The sequence below is a fragment of the Acomys minous genome (genome assembly GCF_964271855.1).
Source record: "Acomys minous genome assembly, chromosome: 12".
NCBI lineage: Eukaryota > Metazoa > Chordata > Mammalia > Rodentia > Muridae > Acomys > Acomys minous.
In genome coordinates this window covers 52,877,198-52,890,584 of record NC_140493.1, presented here as the reverse complement: position 1 = coordinate 52,890,584, position 13,387 = coordinate 52,877,198, and the positions used below count along the sequence as shown (strand labels likewise).

General features: G+C 48.9%; 1 protein-coding gene across 1 annotated transcript in view; it reads left to right on the top strand.

Moving 5' to 3' along the window:
* Positions 1-13,387, top strand: part of TRAPPC9 (trafficking protein particle complex subunit 9) — a 445,876-nt gene that overhangs the window by 93,618 nt on the left and 338,871 nt on the right. Inside the window, exons 14-15 of the mRNA XM_084803051.1 lie at positions 4,004-4,136; positions 8,361-8,524. Coding sequence (XP_084659177.1) covers positions 4,004-4,136; positions 8,361-8,524 — 297 coding nt within the window. The remainder of the gene's footprint in view (positions 1-4,003; positions 4,137-8,360; positions 8,525-13,387) is intronic.

Here is a 13,387-nt window from a genome sequence, read left to right as displayed (position 1 = left end):
TCCATGCGGCCTCTACCATCCACCTCTCTAGTGATTCCTTGATGCCTTGAATTCTCTATCCAGCTCCTGACACTTGTCAAGCGTTCTTGTCACCAGGCTCAAGAGCAGAGCTATTCTGGCTGAAGCTGGGCCTCCTCTTCAGTCTTTCCCTAGTCTTGTACAGAGGTCAGCCTTGGTATGGTGCCTCCTCTCTGGTCTTGTTCAGTCTCTTGGTTTTGTGCAAGCTGTAGTCCTGAAACCCTGCCCTGGAGGGCTTCTCAGTTTCATGGCTTCCTTCCTTCATCATCTTCCTCCTCCTCCCTGCCTCCCCCTGGCCTTGGCTCTCCTTTCTTCTCAGTTTGTATGATGTGTGCATGTGTATAGGGTAGCACATGATATGCAGGTGGAGGTCCAGTGACAATGTGGAGTTGTTCTCTCTTACTATCTTTACGGATGTTCTGGATTGAACCGGCAAGCAGCTCTACCTGACAAGCTGTTTCCCTGGACCCTCCTGGGGTCTTCACCTTGACTTTGCTTTTTTTCTCCCTTTCTTCTTCTTGCTTCTCAACCCTACCAGGTCTAGAGACCTTCTCCAGCCTTCAATCCTGCCATGCATACTTCTGGTGTTCCTTAGGGACAGCACCCCTTGATTGCCATCTCCTCAGATGTCCTGTGAGCTCTTCCTGTACACTGTGTCACACCAGGACGCCACCTCTCCTCCCTAAAGTGGCTTTTCTCCTAGAGGCTCCCATCTCAGTGAAGTGTCTTTCTTGATCATTTGCCCTAACCAGCTCCCAGACCTTATTGTTAATACTACACGAGACCACTATTTCCTGCCACCTACATGGCTGTTTTCTGTCTGCCAGATCATGACTCTTGTAGGGTCCTGTGCTATCACAGAGCACAAGGACTAGTCTTTTCTGTCTTCCAGTGCACTCTCTAATGGGCCCGTCTTCCATACGGAGCCTCTTACCAGCTCCCATCATTTGGTCACAAGTCTTGCCCTTTGTGCTATCTTGTTTCAAGGCACATTCCTGAGCCCTGGACCACCCCCACCCAGTATCCTTGTCTTCCCTCTTGGAAAGTTGCACTTGGATGTCACAAAGTGCCTGATGGTACCCACAGCACACCTGCCATCTGAACCTTACATGGATTTGTCCTTGTGGGCATCTGAGCCTCAACCAGTTCTTAGGGAAGGCATTCTTCCTTAGCCTGTCATCCTGATTTGGTCCCCTCGCAGAGTCCCCATGATGTTCCTATGACTCTCGGGACACCATATTTTCCGTGGCTCCTGGGGTGGCTTCTTTCTTTGCCTTGGCAGTCTTGCCTATTGCGCAGCAGCAGCAGCAGCAGCAGCAGCAGCAGCAGCAGCAGCAGCATATGTATATTGTCTGGGAAAGATGTTGCCTATTGGACAGTTAGATGAATCTCAGCAAGGTGTGTGAGAACTAGGGGATGCTGGGGACCCAGCAGGGAGGTGGACAGTGGAGGCCTGCCTTAGCAGGTGACCCTGATCTTAGAAGGTCCACCAGGAGTGGGCAATTGTAAACAGGACAGAACCAGTATATAGGCAGGGGCCTCCAGGGAGGGAGAGCAGCTTCTCTAGTCTGAGACCTGGCATATCTGGGGATGGAGGGTGATTAGAGGAAGGAAGTCAGGGCACGGGCAAATAGTAATAGGGCATCATAGGGGCCTTGAGAATCATCCTGGAGTTCACCCACTGTCTTCTGGGGCTTTGGTATAGTTGCTATGTTTGTATGGCAGGGAAGCTGGTCAAGTGGGTTTCAGAGCAATCTGACCACAAGGTGTGAGGTAGAGCTTAAAGGACCAAGCACCTGTCTTCAGAGAGCCCAGGTAGGAATGACACAGGCAGAGCTTGGCTGTGAATGGGGCAAGTTAGGCATGGATGGCTGGTCCAGGGACAAGATAGGAACTAGTGTGTCTTAGTGAGCGTGAGAACCTGGGAGCAGACCTCCTGGGGTGATCCTTGGTGTTAGCATCAGCGCTTGCTTACTTCTGTTGAGCCTTAGCTGCCTGGGTCAGCCTGTATCATCCTGGCTTGTATCAAACATTGTCCCCAGACTAGAGTTTATGGTCATGGTTTTAAGCACTGGCTGTCTTAAGCAAAAGAAAATGACTCATTGTAATGAAGAATTACAAAGTGATGAGCATTTAATATACAAAATCATATCAGGTTCTACACAGAGGAAAGCATGAGGGTGGCAGTGCCAGAGGGAGCTCCTGGGAAGAAAATAGACACCACAGAGAGAAGACTTTGAGAAGCTCTGAGTGGGAAGGAAGAGTGTGGCTGCAATGTCAGGGAGAGGTGAGGCTGCTGTGTCAGGGAGGGGTGAGGCTGCTGTATCAGGGAGAGGTGAGGCTGCAGTGTCAGGGAGGGGTGAGGCTGCAGTGTCAGGGAGGGGTGAGGCTGCTGTATCAGGGAGGGGTGAGGCTGCAGTGTCTGGGAGGTGTATAGCTGCTGTGTCAGGGAGGGGTGAGGCTGCTGTGTCAGGGAGGGGTGAGGCTGCTGTATCAGGGAGGGGTGAGGCTGCTGTTTCAGGGAGGAGTGTGTCTGCTGTGTCAGGGAGGGGTGAGGCTGCAGTGTCTGGGAGGTGTATAGCTGCTGTGTCTGGGAGGTGTATAGCTGCTGTGTCAGGGAGGGGTGAGGCTGCTGTGTCAGGGAGGGGTGAGGCTGCTGTTTCAGGGAGGAGTGTGTCTGCTGTGTCAGGGAGGGGTGAGGCTGCTGTGTCAGGGAGGGGTGAGGCTGCAGTGTCTGGGAGGAGTGAGGCTGCAGTGTCAGGGAGGGGTGAGGCTGCTGTGTCAGGGAGGGGTGAGGCTGCTGTGTCTGGGAGGTGTATAGCTGCTGTGTCAGGGAGGGGTGAGGCTGCTGTGTCAGGGAGGGGTGAGGCTGCTGTGTCAGGGAGGGGTGAGGCTGCTGTATCAGGGAGGTGTGAGACTGCTGTGTCAGGGAGGAGTGTGTCTGCTGTGTCAGGGAGGGGTGAGGCTGCTGTGTCAGGGAGGGGTGAGGCTGCAGTGTCTGGGAGGTGTATAGCTGCTGTGTCAGGGAGGGGTGAGGCTGCTGTGTCAGGGAGGAGTGAGGCTGCTGTTTCAGGGAGGAGTGTGTCTGCTGTGTCAGGGAGGGGTGAGGCTGCTGTATCAGGGAGAGGTGAGGCTGCAGTGTCTGGGAGGAGTGTGTCTGCTGTGTCAGGGAGGGGTGAGGCTGCTGTATCAGGGAGAGGTGAGGCTGCTGTGTTGGGGATAGGTGAGGTTGTACTGAGGAGGGATATGGGCGTACCAGGGTGTGGCCATGTTAGGGAGTGGGTGTGGCTTCAGTGGCTGGGAGGAGGTACCTAGAGCTGTGACAGGGCAGGAGATTGGCTCCTCCCTAGGGAATAACTTCCTTATCCCTGTGGGATGTAGCACAGAAAAGTTGCCAATCTAGGCTTCTATCCATTGGCCTTCATCTTTTGAAATTTCAGAAGCCATTTTGAAGCTTTGCTTAAACAATTTCAAATGCTTATGTCACAAACTTTTTCTTTGTGCACAGCTGATCTTAAATTATGGTCCTTGCACATACATGGTGGAGTTGCCACATCATGAAGCAGCTATCATGACAATAATTGGCTCTTAGACCCTTGCCTCTCAACAGAAGGTTCTAATGTAGTTTTCAAATGCTCATTAAGTCACATTATGCCTTGGAAAGAAATATTAACAATACTATCACGTTAGAGACACTAAATCTGAAAGGTATATTAGCAAAAAGTGAGGATGGCAACTGCCAAGTCATGCAGATTGGGAGTGCATAGGACCCTTTACAAGGACCCGTTGTGTAGACATGGTCTACCTTGGGAAATAGGGCACAGACAGTGTTCTGTTCACGGACAGCCAGGGTCTTTGGGGTACAGGGAACAGTAGGGTGGCATAGGTGATAAGGGGGTGCTGGTGTTCTCTTTGAGGCCTTAGTAGGGGCATACACATGGTTAAGCCTTGTCAGGAAGCATGAAACCCCCTATCTGTGTTTCAGGTTACCACACTACAGTCTTTGGGGTCTTCAGCGACTGTCTCCTGGACAACCTTCCTGGAGTGAAAACCAGTGGCTCCACCGTGGAAGTCATCCCTGCCCTGCCCAGACTGCAGATCAGCACATCGCTGCCCAGGTAGGGGCCTGAGGGCACAGGGATCTTAGAACACCTTCTGATTATGTATTTCTTAAAAGTAGCACAAAGGGTTGGGGTTCATCAGACTTGCATAAGGCAAAAAGCATAGCGAAAAGACCTTAAGGGACCAAAGGGTTAACATGCTCTCTGGAAATTTCTAAGAATGTAGTTGGAGCCTTTCTCACCAGAGCAAAGGTACAGTTAGCTGTTAGGATTAGAATCACAGAACCCATTAAGGTGTTATGGTCATTTAAGAACAACTCTTGCGGCCTGGGGAGGTGCCTCAGTGGGTGAAGTTCTTGCTGCACAAGCATGAGGGCCTGGATTTGACTCCCCAGCACCAGCGTAAAATCCCAGGCCTGGAGGCCTGTGCCTGTAACACCAGACAGAGGCAGGAGGACCCTGGGCATTCACTGGACTGTCAGCCTAGCTAAAATGCCAAAGTTCTATTTTCACTGAGAGCCCTGTCTTTAAAAAAAGTGTAGCATGATAGAGGAAGACATGTGATGTTGACCTCTGACCTCCATATGCCTGTACATACACACACACACACACACACACACACACACACACACACACACACACACACACACACACGGGGGAGGGAGGGGGACAGAGTGGGAGAGATTCTTATGATTTTGAAACATGGTTTTCCTCCCTCCCTCCCTCCCTTCCTTCCTTCCTTCCTTCCTTCCTTCCTTCCTTCCTTCCTTCCTTCCTAAGTTTTAAAAACGAGTAAGCCCAGAATGCCAGAACAGCTAACTGTTTAGAGCTTTATGGTTTTGCCTTGCAGTGTTTTAGCCAGCATCTTACAAAAATAAATAAATAAATAAATACTTCTTGGTTTGGATGAGATGGCTTCTGCTTATAATACAAAGTTGCCCCCGCCTCCACCATGACATCCATGGATAGTTAGGATGCAGTGTATTATATATAGTGTTTTCTATATTGTAACCATATATGTAACAGACTTTCTTCATGCATTACAAATTCTTTTAAAAATGTAATTTATAATTTTAAGTTATAACTTAACTTAAAATATTATATCATTCTCTCTTTCCCTCTCCTCTCTCCAATGTATCATTCTCCTATCCCAAATTCATGGCTTCCTCTTCTTCTTTGATTGTTATTGTTAACTTATATGAATAATAAACATACACAGTTTGCTGAGTCCACTTAGAGTTGTTTACAGTATTCATATTTTCAGGGTTGATCACTTAGCATTAGATATTAGGGCCTCATCCCTGGGGAAGACTGATGCCCCCTTTCTCAGCAGTCATTAATTGCTTATAGCTCCTCATCCTGCACCGGGCCCAGTGCGAGTTCCCCTACTCTACTTTGGTATTTAGGCAGCCATGTTTTGATGTCAAGGGTAACAGCTTCACTGTCATAGCTGAAAGATACAATCTCACAGACTTCCTGCTCCTGAGGCTCTTGTGATCGATCTTTGATCTTTCCACCTCTTCTTCTGAGATATTTCCTGAGCCCTAGACGTAGGCATAGTCCTGTAGATGGGTATCAACTGGAGTTGGGTACCCCATAATCAATTGTTCTCTTTATTTTTACCTGTTGTGGCTTTCTGTAAAAAAAAAAAAAATCTCCATCTGCTGCAAAAAGAAGCATCTGTGATGAGGGCTTGGGAGTGATGCTTACCAGGCTGGGCAAAGTACAGGATCAGAAAATACGATTTTAAAATGATTCAAATATATATATATGTCTCATGCACGTTGCAAAATTGCACAGCCACTCCTTTGTTGGCTCCTGTGAATGATGATGAATAGCCAGTGCCACTAATGTAAAATGGGTCTTAGGATTTCCTCAGGTATTTGGTGCACTGTTCTAACTTGTCCCACAGTGTTCTGGGTGACAGGGCTGTGACAGTGAATGTGGCTGCCCTGGTCTTGTGCTTGTCAAGTGGTAGAGAAGGACAGGCGGCCTTCCTGCCCGGCCTTGCACAGCTATGAGGTGGGCGGGGAGGAGGCCGCAGCTGTGGGTCACAGGGTGGGTGGGCAGCTGGTTATGGAGGGAGTGCAGTGAAGAGGGAGGGACATGTGCTTGGGGAATAAAGTAAAATAGAAAACGCTAACTCAGAAGGCATCCTGGGTCTGTCTGAGAGAGCTGCAAGTCCCACGTTCGTAGAAGAAGACAGGCTTCTGACTTGGGTTAGCATCTGTAGGATAAAATCTGATAATTGGGACCTCACCACAGTCTTCCAAAGATGCCACCAGGAAATGAAAAGACAACTCATACGTTGAAAGAGAGTATTTGCCCAGCATATATCTGGTGGAGCTGTATCTATGTAGAGAACTTTTAAAACTCAGTATAAAGAAGACAGACAACCTAATTTAAAAATTGGCAAATGATCCCTTGTGTCTTTCAGCACAAAAGGAGAGCAAACAGCAAATAAACAGCCTGGAAGGGTACTCAGAGCCATCAGTCTTTTGGGGGCTGGCACCTCCCCTCCCCCAGCTGGCAGTTCACACCCACTGGGGTGGCTGTGACCAGATGACAGACAACAGCTAGGCTGGGTAGGGGTTGCAGGAAGTGGAGGCCTCAAGCACTGCTGATGGGAGTGTAAATCAATGTGCCTGTGGGAGGACAGTTTTTTTTTTTTTAAGTTTGTTTTACGTTCTGGTCTGCAGTCCCATCCCTACTCACTTCCAAGTCCCCCCCTGCCCCCCCTCCCACCCCATTCCTTAGAAAAAGGGAGTTCCCCCTTCCCATCCATCCCAGCTCATCAAGTCACATCAGGACTGAGCAGTGTCCTGTTCCCCTGGGGGCCTGGTGAGGCAGTCCTGCCAGGGGGAAGTAATTGAAAAGCTGGCAAGAGAGTCCGTGTCAGAGAGAGCCCCCACTCTCTTTGCTCGGGGAGCCACATGAAGTCTGAGCTGCCCATCAGCTACATCTGTGTAGGGGGTCTAGGTCAAGTCCAGGCAAGGTCCTTGGCTGGTGCTTCAGGCTCAGCAGGCCCCTCTGGACCAGGTCAGTTGGCTCTGTTTGTCTTCTTGTGAAGCTCCCGTCATCTCCAGGTCCTTCTGTCCTTCCCCCCACTTTTCCACAAGACTCCCACATACTGCCCCATGTTTGGCTATGGGTCTGAGCGTCTGTTTTGAGGCACTGCTGGGTAGAATCTTAATGACCCAGCTATCCCCCTTTTGGGTATCTACCTAAGATGAGAGAGACTGTACATTGCTACCAGAACTTGGACCTGATAGTTAAATGGTGGCAGGGACCCACTTGTCCATCAGCTGATGAAGGAACAAAAGGAGCCACACCCGGATCACTGGAGCAGTGCTCGCTCAGTAGTAAAAACAAGTACGCTCATGATGCCTGCTCTGGGAAAACGTCCTCAGAAACACTATGCTGAGGGAAAGAAGCCATAGTGCGCGACTCCTATGAACTGTTGGAGGAGGCTGGCAGACTGGCGGAGAGAAGCTGCCTGGGGCAGCAGGGGTGCGTGTAGGGTTTGGCAGTATGCATTATGCCAAGGTTTCTCCTTAGGACGGTGGTATTTAAAATGGGGTCTCAGTGGAGCTGGGGTATCTCTGTAAGTTTCCTGAACTTACTGTCCTGTGATAGTTTAATAAAGTACAAAGATATTCTTTGGTGTCTCTGAGCTCCCACGGGGAAGACCTGGATAGCCTGCTCATAGGGAGCCAGGAACTCAGGGCAGAGGGGATCTTTCCAGAGACTGGAGGTTTTATTCTTCAGAGAGAGGGTGTGGGCTGGGTGAGAGATTCCCATGGGAGTGACTTGGAGGTAACATGCTTATTTTAAAAAAAAAAAGTAGACATTGGTAAAATTTTCTAAGGTGATTTACTGCATTAAAAAATGATAATTCGAGTGGGGGTTGACTAATATGTTGTAAATATAAGAGAGGCTCACTCATGGAATTCACTCAGTTGTTGACATCTACTGTGCATTTTCCACCGGTGGGATATAGACTGAGATGCAGTAAAAGATGTCCCTGACCTTGGCCTCGCTCCATGTGAGTCCAGTGTCAGATCAGCTGCAGGCTGGAGCCTGACGTGCTAGCTACTTCCATAAGTCCGTCACCCCCAGTTGTGTGTGTTGGTGACAGCTGAGCACCAAATCTCCTGTGCAAAGCCAGGGCGTCCGTTGCCTGCTTCTGCAGCGTGTTCCTGTGTGAATGGTCCCAACGCGCCGCCCCCGTCTTCCCTTCTTTCTCCCTCACTCGTGTGCCTGTCATTACTGTGCTTTTAGGTCCGCACATTCATTGCAGCCATCTTCTGGTGATGAGATATCCACGAACGTGTCCGTCCAGCTTTACAACGGAGAAACGCAGCAGCTGGTCGTTACCTTGGAGAACATTGGGCTGGAGCCTCTGGAGCAGCTGGAGGTCACCTCAAAGCTCCTCACAACCAAGGGTAGGTGGGGTGGCTACTGTCTGTGTGCTCAGTAGCAGAGGACACGCTGCAGAGAGCTGATGCTGCCTACCCTAAGCGCAGCTGAGTCACCATGAAGTCCAGTGTCTTATTTCCATGGTGTCCCTCAGGTGCCTCATTCCTCACCTCGTTCTTGGAACTTAAGTAAGTCGGTCATGGGCTTTGGCCGATGCTCGAAGAAATTGTTAATGTTGACGAGTGACAGAAAACTGCAGTCGATATGATGAAACTTTAAAAAAATAGCATTTTTGTTAATTCTTTTTTTTTTTTTTGTGCAATGTATTTCTGTTATATTGACCCACAACTCTTTCTGGATCCACTGCATCTTCACCCAACTTTGTGTCTTTTTTTTTTTTTCCTCATTGAGTCTAATCTGTGCTGTTGTATGTTCTTGGATACAAGGCCATTGTGTGGAGCATGCACACAGCCAGCCTACAAGGGGCAAAAAATACTCTTGGTTTGTTTTTTAATTTTTAATTTTAATATTCTCAATCTTGCCTCGGGTTTATTTGTAAAAACAGCATAAGACACTGCTCATCTGTAAGTAGTGTGTAGGTAGGTGTGTCACACCAGTCCATCTGTCTTCACATTGGCAGAAACCTTTTCTCTGGGGCTTTCACAGGGGCCTGGGCCCTTTGGGAGTCTGAGCTGGGGCTGAAGCCTGGGCCTTAGCTGGAGCTGCGGCCTCTGCCTTGGTTTGAACCTTGGGCTTTGGTTGGCAGAGCCTAGGACTCTTGGCCATGTAGCTTCAAATCTGCTTCCCAAACTTGGGATGAACGATGAAAGCAAGCTAGCTGAGTTCGTGGCTGGGCCCTTTGGCATCTTGGGCTTAACGGCCTTAGGCTTCACACGGCCTTAATTGCCTTTTGCGTTGTTTGCCTGCATCTTCTTCAGGCCTTTCTTGTTGTGCTTCTTGGCAAAGCACATGTTCCTCAGGATTTGGGATCCACTCCCTTAAGAGATTCGTGTCTTTGTGACCAAGGTTTCTTGATGCCATTTCTGTGCCATTTGTGGGACTGGTTGTGTGTGATGTGGTTCTTGGATTTGTCCATGTCTGTATGGTAACCTGCGGCTCCTGCAGTGCCTGGGACCGGAAGAGACAATGCAACAACTACTCTTAAGAAAAGGAGCTTCCTCCTTCCAGTAGCTGTTGGTCGCCACTAGCTCCACAGCCAGGGACTTCATGTCCACTTCCCCTCTCTGTGCTGGGATTTCCTTTGGTTCGGATTTCCGTAGGTCTTGTGTGTGCTGCCGCAGTCACTGTGAGTCCTTATGTGCAGAAGACAGTTTTCCTGTGGCCATTCACCACATCTGGTTCTTAGACTTTTCCCACCTTCTCTTGAACAATGACCGCTGAGCTTTTAGAGAAGGGAGGAGTGTGATATAGATGTCCTGTTCAGGGCTTGGGACTCCGAAGTCTCTTACTCTCTGCACCTTGACCAGTTGTGGGCCTGTGTTAGTCACCACCTGCTGTAAGAAGTAACCTCTCGGTTGAGGATTGAGAGATGCACTAGTCTAAGTGTAACATTAAGTCATTTGGAGTTAGTTTAATACTATGTCCATTTAGCAGAATAACAGTATTGAGTTCTCCCGAGGGCCTATGCCTTGTCTAAACAGAGGGTTTTGGTCCTGACAGTGGTGCTAGGTATGGGTTTTATCTTGTGGAACAGGTTTTAATCCGATCATAAAGGTTGGTTGTTTCTATGACGTCCATGCCGTTGTTGCACCAATGGCATGTTTTATAGGTCCATTGTCATTGTAGCTTACAAGCTTTCTAATTGGGAAGACTGACGATCACTTTTCTCCTCAGCATGAAAGTTAGCCAGCAGTCAGTGCTAGCTAGATTTCTCGCTCTTCTGTGACTCGGTTGTGTGATGTCTTCAGAAGCGGTGTCTTCCATGGTGAAATTTCTTACATCTCCTGTAATCTGCCTCACCTTCCCAGTTTGAAACTGGAAAATATATTCTTTCTTTCCTAAAATAAATCCAAGAGATAGTTATGTGACTGTTGTTCACCCTGATCCTGTATTCTTTCTGAAGCATAGCCCTTGTGTGTCAGAGAGAACACAATTCCAGCCTGGGCATGGTGCGCACACCTTTAATCTCAGTACCTGGGAGTCAGAGGCAGGGGGATCTCTGTGATTTCGAGGCCAGTCTGGTCTATATAGTGAGTTCCATGATAGCCAGAGACCCTGTCTCAAAAACATCCAAACAAACAAACAACAAACAGACAAAGAATCCCACCCAAACCCACAGTTCCTTGTTCTGAACTCCACACGTAGCCCTGTATCCATCACTCCTCTCCTAGACTCAGCCAGCTGTCTTCCCTTTACCCCCTCTACCTCCTCTGCTCAGTTAGTTCACTCTTGGGCTCTGGCGCGATCAGCACGCTCTGAAAACTTTCCCAATACCGCGGGTGTGGGGGTCTTCCACTGTTGTCTTGGTGAGTCCCCTTGGCTTACTCTCTGTCTCCAGCTGGGCTATGGGTATCTCAAAAACAATGACTAGGTTTTTTTTTTTTTAGGGCCTGGCACATAGTAGGTGTTCAGTGCAATGCCATTTTCACATTTAGATAATAACGCAGTGCTAATATCTTGTCTTTCTGTTGAGAGGACACAGCACATGTGGTGGGGGCACTTTGAAGCCCCCATGCTTCATGTTGTCCCTTGCACTGTGCACCCTGCTGAGCTCTGGAGGCTTCTCAGCACTGCCATTGTTCAGGTGTGGCTTCTCTCTAAGCTTGCTGGTAACCCCCGCCTCCCATCCCAGGCGTCCACATTCCTATTTTGAATTCTTCTGATCAGAATGTTCTGTCAACCCCTCCCCCTCCCCTACTCTCATTATAAAAGGCATTTAAATGTTTGGAGGAAATGAAGGATTTTACAGCAAGCACCTATACCCCTGTCACCTGTACTCCACAGTCTGCACTTTTCTCTGCTGCTTCCTTTTGTATTTCTTCAAGCTTCCCGACTGTCCATTCATCTCTTTAATGCTATTTAAGATCACAGGTGGCAGTTAGTTTTACTTCCAAGTGTCTCATTAGCGCGACTCTAATTTCTTTTTGTTAGCGGTAGGTGCATAAGATGGTCAGTGATGTTCAAATCCTTACCAAGGGTACTAGAGTACTGTAGCCCAGAACAAGACATTTCCATCATCTGAGGAAGTTCCGGAGGCAACCATACTTTTCACATTGGTTAACCCATCATGCCTTGCACATGCCTACTCTATTATTTGCTGTTTCCCAAGCAGAGAACCTCAGGGCTTGCACTTTATATAGCCAGGGACTCTGAAATCAACAGAGGACGTTCACCTAAGGTCACAGATTCAGGAGGAATCAAAATGAGACGCAAGATCCAAACTCTTTTTAATTTTAAAGATTTTTATTTTTTATTTTATGTGTATTGGCGTTTTCCTTGCACGTATATCTGTGTACCACTTGCATGCCTGGTGCCATGGAGTTCAGAAGATGTTGTATTTCCTGGAACTGGAGTCACAGATGGTTGTGAGCGTATGTGTGAGTGCCGGAAACTGAACCCGGGCCCTCTGCAAGAGCAGCCAGTGCTCTTATCTGCTGCGCCACCTCTGCATCACTTGACTTTTAATTTTTAAAGTCGGAATACAGTGGATTTCATTTTGGAGTTTCGTATATATATGTGTGTGGATGCTTTTCAAGGCCCTATTTTCAGCTCTGCTGGCCGCACTCCTTATCACAAGGGGGGGAGACGTGTAGACGTGTAATGCCAGGCGTCGTGCAATCATTTCCGAAGCAACACAGTTACAACTGACAGATTAAAGCCATCATTTATTTTTTATTACTGTCCCAAGCAGCAGTACATTTACATGTAGAATTAAATTAACAAAAACAGGCCATCTGCTTTCAAAACTACACAGAGACAGTCATCCCTGAGGCTTGCATTCTGCATAGAGAAAAGCTTTCAGCATCAACAGATGACCCACCTGACGTGAGGAGATGAGTATCTGGCCTCAGCCTGGAGCTAGGAGTGAGCTGAACGGTGCTGGGGGGCCGACACTCAGCCGTGCCTATTAAGGAGCCCCTGTTCCTGCAGGCGTGCGTCTTTATCGGAAGACCGGTGCATTCTGCTTGTTTCATGCCCAACTGTGAAACTTGCCTTCTCTGGGTTCCTATGCTGCTTTCCTTGTTCTGAGTTTAGTTTTTTCTCTACCTTCGCAGTAGGTTCTTGTTCCCCCATCTCCCAGAAGCAGACGAGTGGCCCTTCTCACGCTTGCAGCCACCGTGGAGGTCTTTCATGGTGGAGGATTGGGTCGTTCATTGCTGTGGCTTCAGTACAGAGGAGCTGGGGTGCAGTGGCAGTGAGTGTGAGGACGTGGGGTAGGCTATCCCGCGGGCTTTGAGGCGTGCTGGCAGGACCCTGGAAGCCCTCAGGAGGCAGGCCAGAGGGAGCATACTTCACTGGCTGCTTAGCCCATCTTTGCAGACCACACACGTGTACTGGGAGCCTGGCACGTGCAGGAGCCTGCAGGCTGTCACTCTGCTTTTGTCTGTCTCTGATGCTTGGAAGGTCACGGAGGCCCTTCCGCACCCACCCCCTCTCCCTGTGTTCCCTTCTCTTCTAGAAGAACCCATTGCCTTAAATCATTAGCCCTTTTGTCCTGTCTTCCCATACTCTGGGCTCTCCTGACCCATGAGATGTTCACCACAAGCCCCTTGAAAAAGGCCTTTTGCTTCTCAGTTGGTGTAGGGAAGGTCAGTGATGCGACGGCATTGGAGACCTTTCTTGGGCTGTCTAGGGCTTTGAGGGGTTGAGGGTTCTCGGTCTTGGGTTCCTTCCATACAGATGGAGCATGCCCACCCTGTTTGAAGACA